The sequence below is a fragment of the Vicugna pacos genome, chromosome 33, assembly GCF_048564905.1.
Source record: "Vicugna pacos chromosome 33, VicPac4, whole genome shotgun sequence".
In the NCBI taxonomy this organism is placed as follows: Eukaryota; Metazoa; Chordata; class Mammalia; order Artiodactyla; family Camelidae; genus Vicugna; species Vicugna pacos.
The window spans coordinates 19744626-19765136 of record NC_133019.1 but is presented as its reverse complement, the minus strand read 5'-3'; the positions used below and the strand labels follow the sequence as shown (position 1 = coordinate 19765136).

Genomic DNA, 20511 nt, shown 5'->3' with positions numbered 1-20511 from the left:
AATGGAAAAGGCCCGGTTACACATAAACCACTGGTCTCAGGAGGTCAGAAGCGGTGGAAACGGCTCCCCAGCAGCCCAGTCAGGTGCTGGGTGGTTTCTGCTCGGACGCCCACAGTCACATGCGGCTCCGGGGCCCAGCGCCAGGCTCCGCCCCGCCCCTCCTCGGCTGCCGGCCAATGACGGCCGGCCAATGCGATCCGAGGCTGCTATTGGAGGAGGCGGCCGGGCCGGGGGTGGGGCGGAGTCGGGGACGCGCCGCGCGCGCCCATGTCTCTCTGCGGCGAGTCACCGCTCCGCGCTCGTCGAGGATGGTTGTGCTGGCGGCCCTTCTGCTAGGCCGAGCCCGCGCCCGCGGGGGCAGCTCCCTGCTTCGGAGGCTGACGCAGGTGAGAGGGGCCGGGACCCAGGACTCGCCTCCGGAGGCTCCCGCCTGCAGCCTCGCTGCCGGATGCGCGAAGCCCCTCTCCGCCGCGGGACCCACGCCCAGAAGGCCCCCCCGCCTCGTGCGGAGCTCTCCACTCGCAGGGGCGCTGCCGGGCCGTGGGGGTTGCTTCTGGGGTGTCAGGCGGGGCGGGTGTTTGACAGCAAGGCCAGGGCTAGGTTCTGACCTTGCCCGGCGGGCTGGAGAGCCCGTCGCTGCGCGCTTTTCTGTAAAACATGTCTGTGGACGTAAGTGTCAGATGTCGCTTTCAGGCAGGAGGTAGTCGTCGGGCTCACTAGACGCGAGGCGCTGTGTGATGACGAAAAGATGTGCCTCTCGACTTCAGACCTGTCAGGGAGCAGAACGGGCCGCTCAGTTTCTTGATGAGTGAAGGTTGCACGCTGAGGGCGTCCGGAGCCGTTTCCCCGCCGGCTGGTGTGTTCAGGGGACACGAGCGGCAGCCTTGAAAAAAACCTACTGTTTTCCGTGCGCGAAGCGAGCTGGCTTTCACCGGCAGGTTTAGGGTCTGGCAAAACCTAAGGAGTAGGTAGAGAAGGTCAGGGTGTGGTTGGTCGGGGAGGTGTGAATTTTCCAGTTTGGTTGGGCCAGTAAACTTGGACATCCAGTCAGAGTGTGAGAGTTTGGCTTTGACTCGGGTCAGGGAGGACCATTGATATTTATGTTTTTGTCGTAATTAGAGGTCTGGGAGGAGTGAAGTGGGGGTGAAAGCTATTGTCTGTTAGCTGCAGAGCAGCCTGAACTGGTGTGCTGTCACTGGTTCAGAGGGAGCCGCCTTAAACAGGAGACTGTGAAAGTAAATGTAGAGCTGGACAAATGCAGAGTGAGGGCGGGGAGCCAAGGGAAAAGGAAGAGGCTAAAATTTAAAATTAATCCTGGGGGTTGGGGGTTAGCTCCGCGGTAGAGCGCATGCCTGGCATGCACGAGGTCGTGGGTTCAACCCCCAAGTTACCTCCATTAACAATAACAACAAAATTAATAAATAAAAGTTTTTTAAATGAAATTAATTCTGGGGGTAGGGTATAGCTCAAGTGGTAGAGCGCATGCTTAGCATTCCCGAAGTCCTGGGTTCAATCCCCAGTACTTCCTCCAATAAATAAATAAATAAATCTAATTACCTCCCCCTACCAATAAAATAAAATAAAACAAAATAAAACAAATCCTGTATGGCTGAGGTAATAGAAAAGTCAGGAGGAGTGGGTTTCCAGGAAAGAGTTCTTAGTCAACATATTTGTCAGTTTTGCGGAATGATTTGGGAAAGCACAAAGTGTGATTAGGTCAGCCTGGGTTTCAGCCCACATTTACTAGGTGAAATAGGTGAACTAGGTACTATAAGTTTCTGGGAAAAATACAACAACAGAACAAAAACCAAGTGCAGAACCTTCTTAATTTATAGTTTAATTAAGAGCTTACAATCAAACACAAGTGTTGCTACTGAGAAAAATGAAGCTGTAGGTTCCTTAGCATATGATTTGTGGCATACATTTAATTGAACTCTGGAATTTAGTTGTATTGGTTGTTACTTGAATTAAGCGGTCATTTACTGATCTGTGGAAATCTGTTTTAACAGGGTTTTCAATGTTCAGTGCCGTTTTGTGGAATGGAACTTGACCTCTCATTCAGTAAATTGGTCTTTCCCCTTTGCCCTCAGCTACACACACGTCTGCCTTATGGTCAGCAGACCTTTATGCGCTTTAGCAGAGCTTGTTGCTTCCCAGCTGGAATCGCTTTTTCTCATGGTCCTACTCGTCACTTTCCTTTACATCCATTTCTCTTTAAACGTCTGCAGTTAGATTTCTGTGTACTCCGCTGAAGAATACCAGTGGTTTTCTCTTTCTGTACTTTTCCTTCTTCTTCTTGACCTTTATACTGTATTTGACATTATTGACCATTCCCTCCTTTAAATGCCTGTTTTACTGTTGGGAACCAAAATAATTTTCTTTTAATACTCAAGACCTTTTTTTTTTTTTTTTTTACTTTATGGTGGTCCTGAGGATTGAACCCAGGACCTTGTACATGCTAAGCATGCACTCTACCACCAAGTTATACCCTCCCCTTTAATACTCAGACTTAAAAAAAAGAACAAAAACAAAACCACCTCCTGCATTGTTCCAGTCCTGAGCCTGTTTGTTCCTAGATTAATCTCTCGGCTCTGCTCTTTCTGTATTGCTGTGAGGCTGACTCTTGCAGGTGCCAACATCTTAACATCCATCAGCTGGCTTCTGGCTGGTTCAGACACCTACAGGAGATTGGGAGATAGGAAGGGAGAAGTCAGGATAATCATTTTTGCCCTCTCTCTGCCTTAGATGGTATTTCTGACAGTGTCTGTGACTCATTTGGTTCTTGCTTCTGCCAGGTTATCCTGACCTCTTGGCTTTGGTAACCGTTTCTTCCCTTTGTCCCAGTAGCCTACGGTGCCTTCCTGTTTGCTGAGCCCTGTAATCTCTGTACTGCTGTCTCCTGTTGTTCTCAGCTCTTCTGTCACCTGTGCATTTTATTCTCTGCATTAAATTCTGTTTCAAATACAATGGCTTTTTTTTCCTGGTTGAACACTGAGGCTGTCAAGTTGGCACTTGGATATGAGTCTGCGGGTCAGTTGTGAGAGGTGTAGGCTGGAGACAGAACTTTGGAAATCATCAGCACATAACTGCTGTTTAAATCTGAGCCTAGATATGATTTAGGAGACAGTGAAGCTGGAAAATTAAAAGGGGCCAGGAACAACGCCCTGGGACCTTCCAGCACTAAGAGGTTGGGAAGGGGAGGATGAAACAGCAGAAGAGACTGAGAAAAATAACTTAGGGAGGTAGGAGGAGGGCCACAAGACTGTGTTAAAATGGAAGCCAAGAAAAGGGAGGGTCTGTGTAGTGGTTTACACATATTACCTCGTTTATTCTCACAACGACTTGTGGAGAGTGTTCTAGAAAACCAAGGTAAAGGTCAGAAGCACACAGCTGTAAGCCCAGGCTTCTGCCCACGGCTCATATGCCCCAAAGGAGGACAGTGAGCTCCAGGTCGCCGAGGGGCCGGGACGCACGTGGTGGAGTGTTTGTTGGATTTTGCTGCCCAGACATTGCTGACCTCGCTCAAAGTCATCAGCAGGATCGATAAAAGCCAGATGGGGTGGAACAGGAAATAGGAGGTGAGGACAAGGAAACAAATTGTGAGTAAGTTGTTAGAGAACTTCTGTTGTACAGAGGAGCTGGGGAATGAGATGAAAGCTCAGCGGGAATCGGGGTTAAGGGGAGTTTGTTTGTTCTAAATCCTTTTATGTGGCAGGAGCCAGAGCCTACTTCTGTGCTGACGGAATGCTCCGGGAGGAGAGGGGATGGATGCTGCAGCGGAGAGGGAAGGGATAATGGGTTACATAAAAGCAGCAGCCCGAGTTATATGATAGGTAAAGGGAGCACTTGTTTTTGCACAGCTGAGACCAAGGAGGAACATGCATTAAGGAGGAGCCCTGCCGGGCACAGACGTGCGCCCTGGGCCTGGGCCGGCAGTGTCTGCTGTTGCTCAGGGGGGCACATGAAGCTCAGGAGGGTGAAGAGACAAGCGTTGCTAACCTAATGACACAGCTTTCAGAGGTGCAAATGCAGGTAAAGAGGGCAGGTACGTTGCATTTCAAGGTCTACACAAACAGGTTAATTTGATAGTAACAAGTAGCATGTTGGTGATCCCTATTGTGTTTACATTTGACGTGTTTGAAAGATGAATTTAAACAGAGTGTTGGTGGAACTCCTGTCTGAAGCATTTCAGTGGAACCCCACCCGGTACTTGAAGACTTTTGCACAACACCAAGTGTATCGTTCTCCTGTGAAGGTCTCCTCCAGGAACCTGTCTTCTCTGGGGATGGCTTGCCTTTCTTGTAGTTCGTAACAAATTCTGTTGCAGGAAGTGCAGATAACTAGCATTTCTCCCTTATAAGGTTGTAATTCTGCTTGAGTACAGGGACCATATTTGACAGACCTCAAATTCCCCATAATGCCTGCTGGAAGGTAAGTGGTGCCAGCATGTTTACCTAGCAGGTGAAGCATCAGGCGGTCTTATGTGTGTTGGCCATCTCCCACGCACAAGAACTGTAAAGGCATTTCTTTAGAATAGAGGCTGCACTCAGTAATGTAATGATGACATTTTAGAATCAAATCAGGGCTAAGTTAGATTATTTCTTATAGCAAAGTTGCTTACATGTATTTCCTACATAAAAATGAATTATTCTATCATATTAACTTTGGAAAAAAGATTACCTTAGAATTAAGTTCTGTTTTTCCACTGCCTAGGAAAAAATTCTCTTTACGTTGCCATTTGTATTTCTTTGTATATTTTCACCTAAATACTTTATAAAAGTCAATTTTAGGTGGGTACTTTGTAGTGACTATGGTTATCCCGGCTTGTAACCACTGTTTGTCAAATCTGCTTTCTTTTAGTCTGTGCTGTATTATAAATTGAAAGCTTTTGTTGGTTCTTTTCATTGAATCAGGGCAAGACTTATTTAATGTAAGTTCTTTGGGTCAGTTTAAAGTTTTTAGATATTTGTAGACTTGTTTATTACTCTGTGAGATATGACTGACCATTATAACTATCAAGAAGATTGGGTTCTAAATGTAAGCTGTCATTTTTGAATATTTATTGTGCTTTCTAACTCCAGAGGATAAAAAATTTTATTCTTCATTCTTCATCCTGTAAATTGCCCAATTTCAGATCAATTAGGCCTCTAAACTATGACCTGCATTTTCAGAATTTATTGATAGCATTCATTCCTAAGACCAGTGTGGAAAAATTGAGATATAGGAACAAGATATTTACTCTTCTAATTTAAAAAAAAATTGAAAACTAATTTATCTGGTAATATAGACTAAATTTGTATGAGGTGTGTTTGCCTCAAATAAATTAGAGACATTTGTTAGAAGTGGATGGGGAGAAACAGCAAATTTAACTTAGATTTTTTTTAAGCAATGAGGATATTGTGGTACTCAAAGATTACTTAATTTAGAACATAGATTAACTTAAAACTGCATTTTATAAAGCTAATACTTAAAAAGGCTTAGAAATTTTTAAATCATAAGCTTATCAGAAGTTAAAACATACATTTCCAACCAACAGTTAATCAGATGAGTATATTACAAAAGCAGTAATTTTTTTTTTTATTATAACAGTGATATATACTAACTGGAAAATGTAGAAGTAAAAGTGTGATGCAGCCAGAAGAAATCACCATAACGCCATTACTGAAAAATGCAGAGTGATGTAGTTTAATATTTATTACATCATAACATAAATATTTATATTACAGGAAATAAGATACGTGGAGCGAAGTTATGCATCAAAACCCACTTTGAATGTAAGTATAAATTTAAATTGTACTTTAAAATTTCAAGAATTTGAAGGAAAAGTCAATAAAAATGTGAATTCTTATGATTTGTGTGTAGGTGAGGGTCAACTCAGTTTGATGCAATGGTTAAGAACAGCTCATTATTGAAATACGAAGTCAAACTCCCAGAGTACCATAAAAATTTTCAATTTTGTGCCCTGCATAATTTCTGCTTCTTCCTCCTTGTCAGTGGTGAACAACCTTCTCTAAAACTAGGCAGTGTTCCCTCTTTATTCTGGAAGACTCTCGCTGTATTGTGTGGGTGCATTACAGAGGCCAGATGGAAGATACTAGAAGAAAGAGACTGAATGGGGCTGGGTTGAGACCGCAAGGACCATCAGCAGGTCACCTAACGCTCTCAGGGGTCCTGTCTTGGTTACATAAGGTTTCTAAAATGACTTGGTAGTTACCTTCAACCAGGATCTAGGGAGCAGTTCTCTTATTATCTGTGAGAATGTAGGTATGTATATGTGTTTATCTAAGAGGATGTAGAAAGAGAATTGTTACAGTAGTGTTTTGCAGTATTTACGAGAGTTTTTATCTTCTTTTTCTTAAATTTCTTATTGTCTTATTAATAGTTTAAGGAATTACGGCTCTGGCTGTGTCCTACGTCAGTGGTGTGGCCCCCAGTAGCACGCACGTCTTGATTCCAAGCCCAGAGTTCCCTTCAGTAAGGAAGCCCTTGATTAGGGTTGTTTGTTACGCAGTTAACAAGGGTAAAGTGATCGTTTCTTAAGCTCCAGCTGAGGAATAGAGTTGACACTTAAGCTTCTGGTTTGAAGTTCCTGTAGGGAACTGGGAAGGATCTGTGCCTATTTAAGAATTGCTTTGTCTTAGGTTTTCTGTTAGGTCTTAAATCATAAAGTACCGGCATTGAACTGATTTTACTGCTGTTCAAATATGGAGATTATTTTAATCTTTGATGGGTAATTAGTCATTCATAACATCTGTTTCTTGGGTAATATGTCTGTGAATTATGTTTATTTAATGGAAGATGATTTGAGTAACATTTAAATGTAATCATTTCCACCCTCTTCTGTCTTGCCAGGAAGTGGTCATTGTAAGTGCCACGAGAACACCCATTGGATCCTTTCTGGGCAGCCTTTCCGCTTTGCCAGCCACTAAACTCGGTTCCATTGCAATTCAGGGAGCCATTGAAAAGGCAGGTCAGTAGTCGCTTTACTTTTTGTGCTGAGGGGGCAAGTGATTCAACAGAACTTATGTTTATTTTATGTTCTCTCTCTCTCTCTCTATGTGACTGTATATATACACACACACACACACATATATATGTATATATACATAAAACACTTAGAAATGAATAAACACCTATATTTTCCGAATTCCCTTGAAAGGAAGTCCTTGTACTATAGTGTTAAGAATGAAACCCAGAATCGACAAGAAAAGGAAACCATTCCTGCTATATAGTGCCATGTAGTTGACTAGGTAATTACAAATTACTCAGTTGACTAAGATACGGAAATATCTTTTTAATTTTTTTTTTTTTAAAAAGGGATTCCCAAAGAAGAAGTGAAAGAAGCGTACATGGGCAACGTCCTACAAGGAGGTGAAGGACAGGCCCCTGCAAGGCAGGCGGCGCTGGGGGCAGGTACGAGGAACACATTTTGGCTTTTATACTTAAAATGTCTGACCTGGAAAAATGGAGGTCATTTCAGCTTAAGTAAGATGTTAAATGTGTGCTAGACTTACACTGGCAGGAGGAATGTTGCAGATTATAGTTGAACGTGCTGTATTTTATTAATTTTCATTCTCAGTTGTGCTTGAGGAGTGTCTGTTTTTCACACGTGTGACTTCTCCTGGTTTTAGGCTTAGCTATTTCTACCCCATGCACCACGGTAAACAAGGTTTGTGCCTCAGGACTGAAAGCCATCATGATGGCCTCTCAGAATCTTATGTGTGGACACCAGGTAAGAAGTACCTTCTTTTCCTTTTTATAACTAAAATAGTATGCTGTGCTACAAGACACTAAAGATCTAAGCGTGTTCATACTTTAGAAGTGAGATTCTTGGGGTGGGGAGGGTAGAGCGCATGCTTAGCATGCACCAGGTCCTGGGTTCAATCCCCAGTACTTCCCCAAAATTAAAAAAAAGTTAAAAGTGAGATTCATAAGTACAGTTGCTGTGTTGTTTCGGACACTCAGGAGTGTCTGGATTTGCCAGCTCCATCTGAAGTAGAGGTCAGAACGATGGCTTAAGTGTCTTGTGTTAAAAAGTAGTTTTCAGCCAGGATGTTTTAGTCTTTGGGTGCCCCTTTACTCAGAGGTTCTGGGTGATTTAAGACATCCCCAATTTTGTATTTGCCAGAATAAAAAGGATTTTCACCGTAAATGAGAGTAAGGTGCTGACGTGGGAATCAAATTATGGAGCGAGCCCAGGATGGATGGCTGATTTGTGGTTCGTCATGCCCAGATTCGCTTTCAAGACTGGCCTTGCTGATTTTGGTCTTGTCTTTACCTGAGAGTGAGCAAGAGGTGGGCTGCTCAGCAAATACATGCTGGCTGGTAGGAGACCAGACCCGGACTCAAAAGAACCAAGAGTTTATCAGATCCCAGCCCTTTTATTCAGTTGCGGAAAGAGGATGAGTCAATTCCAGGGCTAAAATTAGGAAGCAGGTGTCTCTCTCCCTGTCTAGTGCAGTCCAGCCTATCAGGGCGTAACACACCAGGTAAAAATCAGCTGTGAGTTGTTTGCGGATTGTTTCTTTCATAGACAAGAGCCAGATTATGTGTACCATTGCTGTTAACTCCTCCCTTGCTTTGTTCCCAGTTGTAAGACAGGCCAAAGAGAAAAAAGAGTGATAGCTGGTACGCGTGCTAAAAACTGAGATGGCATAGAAAAGCATAAGATGGGAAATCTTTCCTCTTGCCCTCCTTGGAGTCTCTGACTTACTCACCGCTTCCTTGCGTATTCTGCCGCTTAAGAGCAGAGGCCCTGGGGGCAAGTTGCTTGCGGTCTGTGCCCCACGTCCTGTCTTGGAGATGGCTCTGTATCACACGTAGGTACTATCCTATCGAACTGAACAACTGTAATATGTTCCGTGGGTCCTTTTTGAATGGGCATCTAGGTTGTATCCAGTTCTTCACTAGTTTAGATAATGCTGCAGCAAGGACCCGTGTAAATACCTCCATATGTGTATTCCTAACTGCTTCCATCAGCTCTCGTTAATTCATTGCACTGAGCACTGTAGTGGCTAAGAACACAAAGTCTGAAGCCAGACTGGTTTGGAATCCTAGTTCTGCCCCTCGTTAGCTGAGGACCTGCTATGGGGACTGGAGGCTGGTGAGCAAACCATTAAAAAAAAAAATCTTACCATGTGCAAGTCTGTCTTCTGGAAAAATTCCTAAGAGGAGAATTTCTGGGTCAGAGACGTCAAAATGTTGATATTTTCAAGTGCTTTCCACTAAAGTTATACTGGGCACACATTTTCCAGAGGTTGTGACAGCTCGTTTGCCTACACACAAGGTAACACCAGCGTCAGGTATGACCTAACCGTTGTCAAAGCAGTGGGTGGAAAATGGTTGTGAGGTTGTTTAGATGTTTCAGTTCGTTTGACAAGGACCGCTTTGTCTCAGTTGATTTATTGTGGTTCTCCAGCAAATGCTATTTGCACTACATGGAAACACTTTCAGTTAGTATTATGTGATGCATCCGCACATGTGCACAGTGACCTGACCCAGAGGAATACTAGGAATGGCCTTATTTTGATACTAATATTATCTGATTTTGGCAAATGGTCAATTTTATATTGTAGAATAATTGGTAGCTTAATTTGTCACTTATTTATTGCCATCATCTCCAGAAAATATTCAGTATTTCAGGAGAACTGAATAAAACTTACATGAGAAATAATTGAGAATCTATATTTCAAAACAGGCGAAATACTTAGGTTTCTTCAGGGTAGAACTTCTGTTTGTTTTTATTCTTGATTAAAGGCTGTGAGAAAATAACGTTGGCTTTAATTTATATTTACATTACTGTTTTGTATTAGACGGTTTGTTTTAAATTAGCCCTTATAATGCAAATGAATTTCTTGTTGATCTGTAATTATAGGTTAGGTGATGAATATTTATACTTCTATATATGCCAGGCACCAGTGACATAAAAATAGATACAGCAAGGTTTCTGGCCTCAAAGGAGCTTAGTTTAGTGAGAAGACTTGACATAGAAATACAGTTACAATCTAGTAATGGTGTTAATAAAAGCAGTGCACAGTAATTGAGGAACACAAAAGAAGGAAGGGAAGCTGTCCCCAAAAGGGATAGAAGTAGGAGGTCCAGGAAGGCATAGATGTGCTTTTGGCTGTGTTTTGATTAGTTGTAAAGAAAATGTAGGTGTTTTGCATGTTGGTGGATGGGTCCGAAGTGCAGAGGCGTGTGTGGGTGTGGATTAGTGTGGTATCTTTGAAGACCTTTACCCAGTTCTGTGCGACCTGAGGCGTTAGGTCAAAGGCATGAGACTGTGAAGGGAGAGAGAAGCCAGGCTGTAAAGGGCCTTATTTATATACTGTGCTGCAGAGTGCTTTCAGGAGTGGGATGACCAGACTTACAGTCCAGCCAGCATGATCAGGTGAGTGTCGATGACACCTGGGTGGGAGGAAAGGCTGTGTGCATGTCAGGTGATCAAGTAGGAAGTTACTGTAGCTCTCTGGGAAGTGATGAGGAGGATTTCAATCAAGGAAGCAGGATTATTTCTGAGAACTGAGATTACATTGTAGTAGTGTCAGTGACATGATGGGTTAGAAGAATTTCAGAAGATGGGTTTTTCATGAACGATTCCTGGCATTCTTGTTAATGTCTGATTTTATCTTAATTACCATTACACATTTTAGACCGTTTCCTTTCACTGGTGGCAAGAGGGCGCTTCCTGTAGTGCCTGTGTAGCAAATGTTCACTGAAGTCCACGTAGAATACTTGTTTGTGGTGGGTGTGTGAAGGGTGAAACAGGTTTGCAACTGCAGTTGACCCTTGAACAGCATGGGTTTGAACTGCTTGGACCACTTAACGTGTGAATTTTTTTCAGTAAATACGTACTACAGTTGAATCTGTGGATGTAGAACCATGGCTGCCAAGGATTGATTTTGAAATCATACAGGACAGGATTTTTCAACGGTGTGGAGGGTTGACATTCCCAACCCCGGTGTTGTTCAAAAGTCAGTGGTACTATTTGAACTGACAATGGGTTTCTGTGTGTTGCTGAGCAGGATGTGATGGTGGCAGGTGGAATGGAGAGCATGTCCAACGTTCCGTACGTAATGAACAGAGGAGCAACACCATATGGTGGCATAAAGCTCGAAGATTTGATTGTGAAAGATGGGCTAACTGATGTCTACAATAAAATTCATATGGTAATTATTGCTTTTTAATGGAGAAATGCCATCTATGTATAATAGTGCTTGATTTTTAAAAAAATGTGTATTTTAAGAACTTGACACATTGTAATTGACTATATAGTTTGGTTTAAGAAAAATAATTATTTTAGAAACTGAACTGAAGGATATAAATGTTGATTTAGCTATTCATTTTAGGAAAATGTTTTCTGTGCTCATGTATCAGCTTGGCTCACTTGTTGAATAAAACTGCCCCACAATACTGAAATAGGGCATTTTCTGACTTCTCATAATGGATTCCAAAACCATTTAATTTTATGCCTTCAAAATTACAACTTCCGGGCTAAGTATTTGAAGATGAGACATGAGTACGAAAGTTACCTAATACAAATAAAAGTATATTTTAAGAAACTAAATTTAATTGCTAACTACTATTTTATGTTAAGCAAAGTTATGAATATTTTATAATGTATACAAAGTTAATTCATTTTTAAAATTTTCTTAACTTTTATCAGGGCAACTGTGCTGAAAATACTGCAAAGAAACTGAATATTACACGAGATGAACAGGATGCTTATGCTATTAACTCCTACACCAGAAGTAGAGCAGCATGGGAAGCTGGAAAATTTGGAAATGAAGTTATTCCTGTCACAATTACAGAAAAAGGTTGAAGGATTATGTTCCAAAATAGATTTTAATTTTCAGTAGACTTTACATGTTGCTAAATGTTTTATGTTTAAGTTTTAAATTAGTACACTTTTATCTCTGTTCATTTCAGCTGAGGACACCAGCACTCCATTTATGGTTAATGACGGGAAATGTTGCTAGCTCAGAGATAATCCAGCCCAATTTAATATCTGATTTCAACTCAAATGCAAATTCCCCGAAGCATATAATTTTTAGTTTGAGAAATGCATTTATTAGAACTCTTTGTAATATAAGTGACAGACAACACATTAGGTTAAGTGAAAAAAGGGGATTTGTTAGGCTGCTCAGTTCCTCCCAGAACTGAAGGATGTCTGGCAGCAGCTGGGGCCTTCAGGGGTCGGAGCAGGAAGTTCAGTACCGGTGGGATACGCTGTCTCGGCCGCTCAGTGCCGCTTCTGCGCTTCGTTCTCTCAGGCCTCCTGTGTTGCCATCGCATCTGTAGGCCTCTCGGTCACGGAGGACTGACACTTCTCGCAACGGCCGCACAATAAGTCCACAGTAAAGACTTGCTAACGTGGTTTAGGCTATTTCCATTTTAGAAATAACTGCTGTGCTCAGAGCGATGGGATGCTCGAGCTTGTCCACCTTGGTTGGACACCTACCCCCAGGGTTAGAAGAACGGTTCTGTGATCATAGGAGAAGGCTGAGAAGGAAGAGAATGAGGTGTGGCTGAATAGAAGATCTAAATTGTATCACGCTCCCTAATAATTCTTCTAACACCAACAGAAATTATAGATGGTAGATTCTTGAGTGGAATTTACGTGGGATGGCTTAAGGTATGCGGGCGTACAAAGGGAGGCACAGACTACCAGGCACCTTGTTCGCCGTTTCTTACTGAGCAACTGGTTATTGTCTTCAGTGCTAAGATTACTTAATTTAAAAGATTTTTGTTTTAGGTAAACCAGACGTAGTGGTGAAAGAAGATGAAGAATACAAACGTGTTGATTTTAGCAAAGTTCCAAAGCTGAAGACGGTTTTCCAAAAAGAAAATGGTGAGTATTAAGAAATGAAGCTTTAAGAAAAAACAAAAAAAGAAATGAAGCTTAAAAAATAGTCATATACCGTATCTAGTCTTAGAATGGCCTGAAGATTTTAAAAAAGTAATTCTAGAAAGCATCTAGACATTGTTTCACATTTTTAGTGTATCTGGCTCAAGTGAAATGAACAAAACAAATGATCTTTTTCCAAAGTATATTTGAAATTACTTCACAGTTAATACTTTCAATATAAAGTCTCTGAAACAGATTGTAGAACGACTGTAGAATTCAGTTTTTCATGTGCATCTCATCTTGGAAGTTTTTTGTGATATCAAAGTCAGGTTTACATGTTATGTTCAATATCTGTAAGCCTCTGGAAGACCAAGATGACAGCTGTGTTTTTCACTGTTGCATCTCCAGTGCCTAGTCCTCAATAAATAATGTTGAATGTTAGTATAAATGGGATCTCAGGGCTCTAAATCCTTTCAGAATAAAAGGTCAGTTCTGCTTTTAAAGTTGGCTGTATGCAGCTGTGATAATAATCTAACGTTTTTCCCCTTTTCTGATTGAATTTCCCAATACCAATTATAGGAGTGGATTTGTCTTTCTTTTAAAAGCATCATATAAAAATTTATATTGCAAAAGTATACATATATGTATTTGTTTGTTTTTGGGGGGTAGGAAATGAGGTTTATTTATTTATTTAATGGAGGTACTGGGGATTGAACCCAGGACCGTGTGCACGCTAGGCATGCGCTCTACCACTGAGCTATACACCCCACCCCCCGCAAAAGTATATTTTTATAATTTTAGCAGCAAACTATTATAGGGTCTTCGTTGAAAACAGCTTAATTGACATAGACTTTGCATACCATCAAATTCTCCTTTTTGAAATATAGAGTTTTTTAGGGTTCGTTGACATTTAACTTCGTGATTATAGAGAAGAAATACCTGATTTTGACATTGATTTGAAAAATATATAATGAGTACCTGCTGTTTTCTGGATAAGCCAAGATTTAGAATTAGGAAAAATATGAAGTCGTCCTTATCTTTGAAGAATTAAAAAAACATTGTTTTGATTGAGTTATATAGTCAGTTTACTCAGTGTTGTGTCAAAATACCTTTGAAGAATTATAATCCAGCATTTACCCAGTGCCATCATGCATGTGTTTTGAGCTAGCTTTGAATAAACTGTTACAAAACACTAACATAAAAAGGCAGCCTTACATTGTGTTATACACATACATGTTTTTTTTACAGTCTCATACTTTAAGTATTTTTAATTTTTAGCAGGGGGAGGTAATTAGGTTCATCTGTGTATTTATTACTTCTGGTGGAGGTACTGGGGATTGAACCCAAGTGGATGCATACACTCTACCCTTGAGCTATACCCTCCCCGCATCACACACACATTTAATTATGTATGTTTCCTGAGGGCAGGAATTATCTCCATCCATATTTGTAATTTTCATGCATCTAGCAACCCAGGCAGTACAGGCAGTCCTTTGTAGGAATTTAATTTGTTAAATTGAACCCAGCACATTCAGTGTGAAAGGACTTTCTGACAATCGTACTCATTTGATGCCTTCAGGCACGGTGACGGCTGCCAACGCCAGCACGCTGAATGATGGAGCAGCTGCTGTGGTACTCATGACTGCCGACGCAGCCAAGAGGCTCAGTGTTAAACCACTGGCAAGAATAGCAGGTAGAAAATGTTCTGAACTTGTTTATTCCTAACCGCCTATCAGCTCTTCCTGAAAATGAGTTTCCTTGTTGGTAATACACAACACTGAAGTAGCCAACTATTTCTGTCTGTAGGTTGTACTTTGTGACAGAATTGAACTGATAGCGCGTTTTAATTGAGGTAGAAGCTCCTTTAATACTTGCATTGTGGTATGCTTTATATAAGAGAAAGCTTTAAAAACAGAGTCTTTTCCTGTCCTGTATGATGTGTGGGGGCCTGAAAGGCACACGTTTTCCCCTATGGGGAAAGGGAGCCAGGTAGCATAGAAAGAATATGGGTTTAGGAGTCTGCAAATGTGAACTCTAATTGTACTGGTATTTGCTATTAACTCCGTGGCCTTGGCACACCCTGTCTCCTTCAGCCTATTTTTAGCTATAAAGTCGGCCTCGCCTTCTTCACGAGAAGTTAAACAGATACCATTTTGTTTAGATCATGGTTTCTTAACCTCAGCAGTACTGACATTTTGCAGCAAGTACTTCTGTGTTGTAGTGGGTGCTCTGTGCGCTGTAGGATGTTTACAGCATCCTTGGCTTCTACCCACTAGATACTGTTATTAGTGGCAGTCTGCCTGTTACAACAGCCCAAAATATCTCTAGGTAATGCCAGGTCCCTGGGGGCAATTCCCCCTGGCTCCTTACCTGGGAAAATCAATGGCTTAGATGACTGGTATAATTTTACAAATTGCAGAATCTTGGAACAGGCACAGATACATTAAAATATATTATAAAGGGTAGGAAACTTGCACTTTTTAGCATATTATATAAATTATTAGATACAGCTTTGGGTGCTTGTAAAACAGGGTTTAATGACCTATTTATCGTTTCTTTTAATGAAGCATTTGCGGACGCTGCTGTGGAACCTATCGATTTTCCAGTTGCACCTGCGTATGCTGTGCCTAAGGTGAGGGCAGGTCGAGGGGCCGTGCTCCATGGGGCCCATTTCTGGTTTGCTTATTCTGGTTGCGTGTTTTAGATTTTAAATGCCATTCGTCTGCCAAGGCATAGAGGTAGCTGGGTTTCCAGTCTTCTCGCTTGTCCTGAAAACAAGTACAAGAACAAGCACAACAGCAGCAAAAGTAAAAGAGCAACGGCCCACAAACTGCGTCTTCAGTGGGAAGGGTCACAGGTGCACAGCTGAGTGCCTTCTGAGTGTGCTGTGAGCTCGGAGGCCTGGGAGGTAACCGCCCAGGGAGAAGCTGGTGCAGCAGAGAGAAAAAGGGATGCTGGGGGTCCAGGGTTCTAGGCCTGAAAGCAGATACTCGTTACTGAAAGGAATGGTCCTCATCCTGAATGGGAACTCCTGGGAGCTGGTCTTAGAGTAACATCAGATACGGAGAGAACCAGCCACTCCGGAATGTCAGTCTGAGTCCCTGTGGGAAGTTACTGAGGGATCACAGGGAGAGAGACAGTGTTGTGCTGGTTTAGGGGCTGAGGGATCTCGGAAGACTCCAGCAGATACCCCCTTTCAGAAGCAGAGGGCCTCACCCTGAGGAGGCACCCAGATTCAAAACAGACAGACAAAACAGAAATCAGTAGGGAGTAAGGATAGACAAGTATTGGAAACAGTGGGGAGTGCTGTCTGTCCAGAGGCGGCAGATCTCAGAAAGCAGCAGAACCACCCAGCTTCTGCAAGTGGATGCATCACATTGGAAAGGAAGGGTGATAAACATTTCTCAGCTAGCTTCCGAGAGCCAGACAAGTGGCTGCGCTTGGGGACCCTGTTCTATCTCATGCCTTTGCAACTAGAGGAAGCTGTTTGAGCTGTACAGCTTAGAAGCTGCCTGAGCCAGCTGGAGGACGGGAGCAAGGAGGAGGAAGTTTCATGTTAATTTTATTGTTCTGACAACAAAAAACTTTCTTAAGATAAAGGGTGCTAGCAATATTTTATAAAGATAATAGCATAAAGATAACCACTAGCACCATACATATACCTTCCTGTCATAGCTGAGGAATTACCAAAACAAGAGGTTGTATAATAGAAGACTTAAATCATTTACAGTGAAGATACAATATCTCTGAATAACTCTGCCCCAGATCACCCCACAGCAACTTGTATAAAGCAGAAACTCTAGGGGATGCAATGGAAAACAGAAATATGGTAACAGTAGAGACTAGTGCGCCTCTTGCATCTGACAGATAATCTAGAACTAAGTAGCATATGATCAGTAGATTTTAAGAATATGTATCACGTATGTACCCCCAAATAAATAGTACATGTTCTTTTCAGGTCTTCATGGAATGTTTAAGAAAATCAAGTTTTTTCTCTCTCCAAAATAGAAATAAGATAATGCAAACAAAATTCTTTGATCACAGTGCAATAAGATGAGAAATTAAAATCAGAAAATAAAAGCCTGTCTTCCTGGACACTAGGAAACTCCATATTTAAATAGTTATATCAAAGGGAGATATAAGCCAAAATTGCTGAATTTCAAGAAGATAATGAAATTAAGCTTTGACTTTTATCTGAACATAATCTATATTCTAAAAAATGTTAGGTTCTGAAAGATGCAGGATTGAAAAAAGAAGATATTACAATGTGGGAAGTAAATGAAGCCTTTAGCCTGGTCGTTCTAGCAAACATTAAAATGCTAGAGATCGATCCCCAAAAAGTGAATGTCGACGGAGGAGCTGTTTCTCTTGGACATCCAATTGGGTAGGTAAAGTCATAAGGAGAAAGGTAATCCAGGGTAATGGCTGCCTTTGTCCTTCTAGCTAAACTTAAACTGCTTCATGATAATTCCTGTTACCCTTAGTTTAACAGTTTTTCTTCCCACCCATCATCCTTCATAACCTAAGGCAGATGCCGTTTCTGATAGGATCCACAGTGAACAGAGATTTGGTACATCTGTTGCTTGAAAACTAATATTGTTTTAGGCTGAAGGAGATAATTTAATGCTAAAGTCTGTACTCGGGCTTTTAAAAAAGCTGTAACCGTCTTGAAACAGGTCTCTCAACTTAAAGTAGTTAAGTTCCGCTGTAAGTAACAGCTAGTAAACTTTAAAAAAATCAATTTGGAATAGAAACTTTTGTTTTGGTTTTTCATACCTTCTATAAATCATTAAAGAACCCACATGCTTTTCTTAACCCTAGGATGTCTGGGGCCAGGATCATCGTTCATTTGGCTCATGCGCTGAAGCAAGGAGAATATGGTCTTGCCAGTATTTGCAATGGAGGCGGTGGCGCCTCTGCCATGCTGGTCCAGAAGCTGTAGGTGCTTCCGTCGTCTCAGGCAGTGGCCCTGTGTGGCCAGACAGGCCTGCTGTCCTCAGGGTGACTGAGGACCCTGGGTCAGCTCATGTCGATCTGTTTCACTTTTCATTTTCTCTCTTAACTTAAAAAAAAAGAAAGATAAAAAGATCAAATCCCATAGCCTTTTGATATCACAAATGAATTTTTTCTTCTGCTTTTAATTTTTTGTATTCTTTCAAGAATACAAATTCTTTGTATTCTTTTTGTTATAAAGCTGTATGTATTATTTGAAATACCATTGTGCAATATTTGTGACTATTCTTTTTGTTATAAAGCTGTATGTACTATTTGAAATACCATTGTGCAATTTTTGTGACTTACGAGTAGCTAGAAGCTTCAGTTTTAGAGACTAGATCTTAATTTACATTTTTGAAGCTTGTTAAAGATTATGTGAATGTTGTCTCTAGCTAGTTGAGATGTAATAGACTCTTCCAAGTGAGAGCGGCTGTTCTGCACAGACCAGCACAGTGTCTGCAGTGTTGCTAGAAATAGGAGGAACCCATGTGCTCAGATCTAAAGTGGGTGCAATTTCTCATAACCTCAGCTTTCAGAATTTGCTGGGTGTGTGGTGGGGAGGTTGGGGCTTTGTGCTGAATTACTACAGCAGCACAGAGTGGGAAGGAAGTGGAAGCTGCTCAACTGAATCGATTCATGAAGAGACGAGACTGCCGCTTGAATTATGCCACAACACCTGTTCTTGCTTACGCAGGAGGGAATTCAGCACAAGCAGTTTGAGCTGCATTTCGTGTAGGAGGAAACCACACGGTAGGCAAGGCTGCGCACACCGCCTCAGCTGCAGTTCTCAGAGAGGAAGGCCTTCTCAATTTGAGACTCACAAGAGTCGGGGATGGAGAGGGCAGGAAAGCTCACTGTGTTACACATACCTCATGGCAAATAAGTCATGGTGAATCCTTTGAGGGAACAAAAAGATAATATATGGAAAAAATTGTTCTTAGATTCAGACAAAGACTACTTTCCAAAGAGTAATCACGGCTCTCTCGCAGCTCATCACGTGCTAAGTTGGGTCCTAGAGGCTTTATTTGTAATAACTCTGATCCTCACAAAAGCTCACTAGGGTAGGTGCCACCATCATCGCTCCTCCATAGATAAGGAATTGGAGGCACAGAGTGGTAAGTGGCTGAGATGGGTTCAGTTCTAAGCAAAACAGAAATACAACACACAAAATCATACAGGAAACAGCAAGATCAATTTTAGTAGGGAAGTTCATACTGCGTTAAGAATCAATAAGGATCTCAATAAAACAACCTAACCTTACACCTCAAGGAACCAGAAAAAAAAGAGCAAACTGAGCCCAAAGTTATTAGAAGGAAATGTAAGCTTAGAGCAGAAAGAAATGAAATAGAGACTAAAAAGACAATAGAAAAGATCAGTAAAATGAAATGCTGATTTTTTAAAAAAGAAACAGAATAGCTAGAGTTACAATGAAAAAGAGGACTCAAATAAAATTATAAATAAGAGGAGATATTACAACTAATACACAATGAATCATAAGCGACTATGCTGAACAATTACACACCAACAAACTGCACAACCTAGAAGAGATGGATAAATTCCTAGAACATTAAAACCTACCAAGGCTGAAGCATGAGAAAAATAGAAATCTGAGCATACTAATTACCAGTAGAGGTGTTTGAATCAGTAATCAAAAACTTCCCAATAAAGAAAATTCCAGGAGCAGTCAGCTTCATTGGTAAATTCCACCAAACATTTAAAGAATATTAATCCTTCTTAAACTCCTCCAACAAACAGAAGAGGAGGGAATACTTCCAAACTGATTTTGAGGATAGCGTTACCCTGGTACCAAAACCAAATAAGGACACTACAAGAACAGAATACTACACGCCTACATAACATCTCTGATGAATATAGATACAAATACCTGAACAACATATTAGCAAAGCAAAGTCTACAGCACATTAAAAGGGTCATGCCCTATAGTTAAGTGGAATTTATCCCAGGGATGTAAGGATGGTGCATATCCATAAATCAATGTGATAGGCCAATTAGCAAAATGAAGGATAAAAATCAGATGATCACCTGAAAATGCAGAACCATGTGACAAAATTCAACATCCATTCATGATAAAAACTCCCAACATATGGGGTTCAGAACGTACCTCAACATAATGTAGGTTATATATGACAAGCCGACAGCTGACACCAGACTCAGTGATGAAAAGCTGAAGTTTTCCTCTCAGATCAGTCACAAGACAAGAATGTCCACTCTTGCCAATTTTATTCAACATAGTACTAGAAGTCCTAGGCAGAGCAAGTGGAAGAAAATGCAAGGAAAGGAAATGAAAGCTTCTGAAACAAAAAGGAAGAAGTAGATGAACTATAGATGACGTATTATATATAGACTAACCTAAAGACTGCCAAAAAAAACCTGTTACAATAAACGACTACAATAAAGCTGCAGGATACATAATCGATGTACAGGCATACTACATTTGATTGTGCTTTGTAGATGCTGCACTTTTGTTTTTTAACAAATCGAAGGTTTGCTTCAATCCTGCTATCAGATTATGGTTAGTATTTTTTAGCAATAAAGTATTTTAAAATTAAGGTATATATATTTTAGACATAATACTATTGCACACTGAATAGACTACAGTATAGTGTAAAGATAACTTCTGTATGCATTGGGAAACAATTCATGTGACT

General features: G+C 41.2%; 1 protein-coding gene across 2 annotated transcripts; it reads left to right on the top strand.

Moving 5' to 3' along the window:
* The first annotated feature begins 243 nt into the window (after positions 1 to 243).
* Positions 244 to 18121, top strand: ACAT1 (acetyl-CoA acetyltransferase 1). 2 transcript variants are annotated; one of them, XM_072953751.1, is made up of 13 exons: positions 272 to 386; positions 3861 to 4045; positions 5727 to 5774; positions 6853 to 6970; positions 7318 to 7413; positions 7632 to 7732; positions 11025 to 11168; positions 11666 to 11816; positions 12755 to 12850; positions 14427 to 14540; positions 15415 to 15479; positions 17074 to 17231; positions 17669 to 18121. In XM_072953751.1, exons 5-13 carry the CDS (start codon positions 7350 to 7352, stop codon positions 17787 to 17789), a joined length of 1014 nt encoding a protein of 337 aa, XP_072809852.1. In that variant the 5' UTR covers positions 272 to 386; positions 3861 to 4045; positions 5727 to 5774; positions 6853 to 6970; positions 7318 to 7349; the 3' UTR covers positions 17790 to 18121. The 2 variants fall into 2 exon arrangements, with proteins under 2 accessions (XP_072809851.1, XP_072809852.1); XM_072953750.1 differs by lacking the exon at positions 3861 to 4045 and having other exon boundaries at positions 244 to 386.
* Positions 18122 to 20511: the final 2390 nt, after the last annotated feature.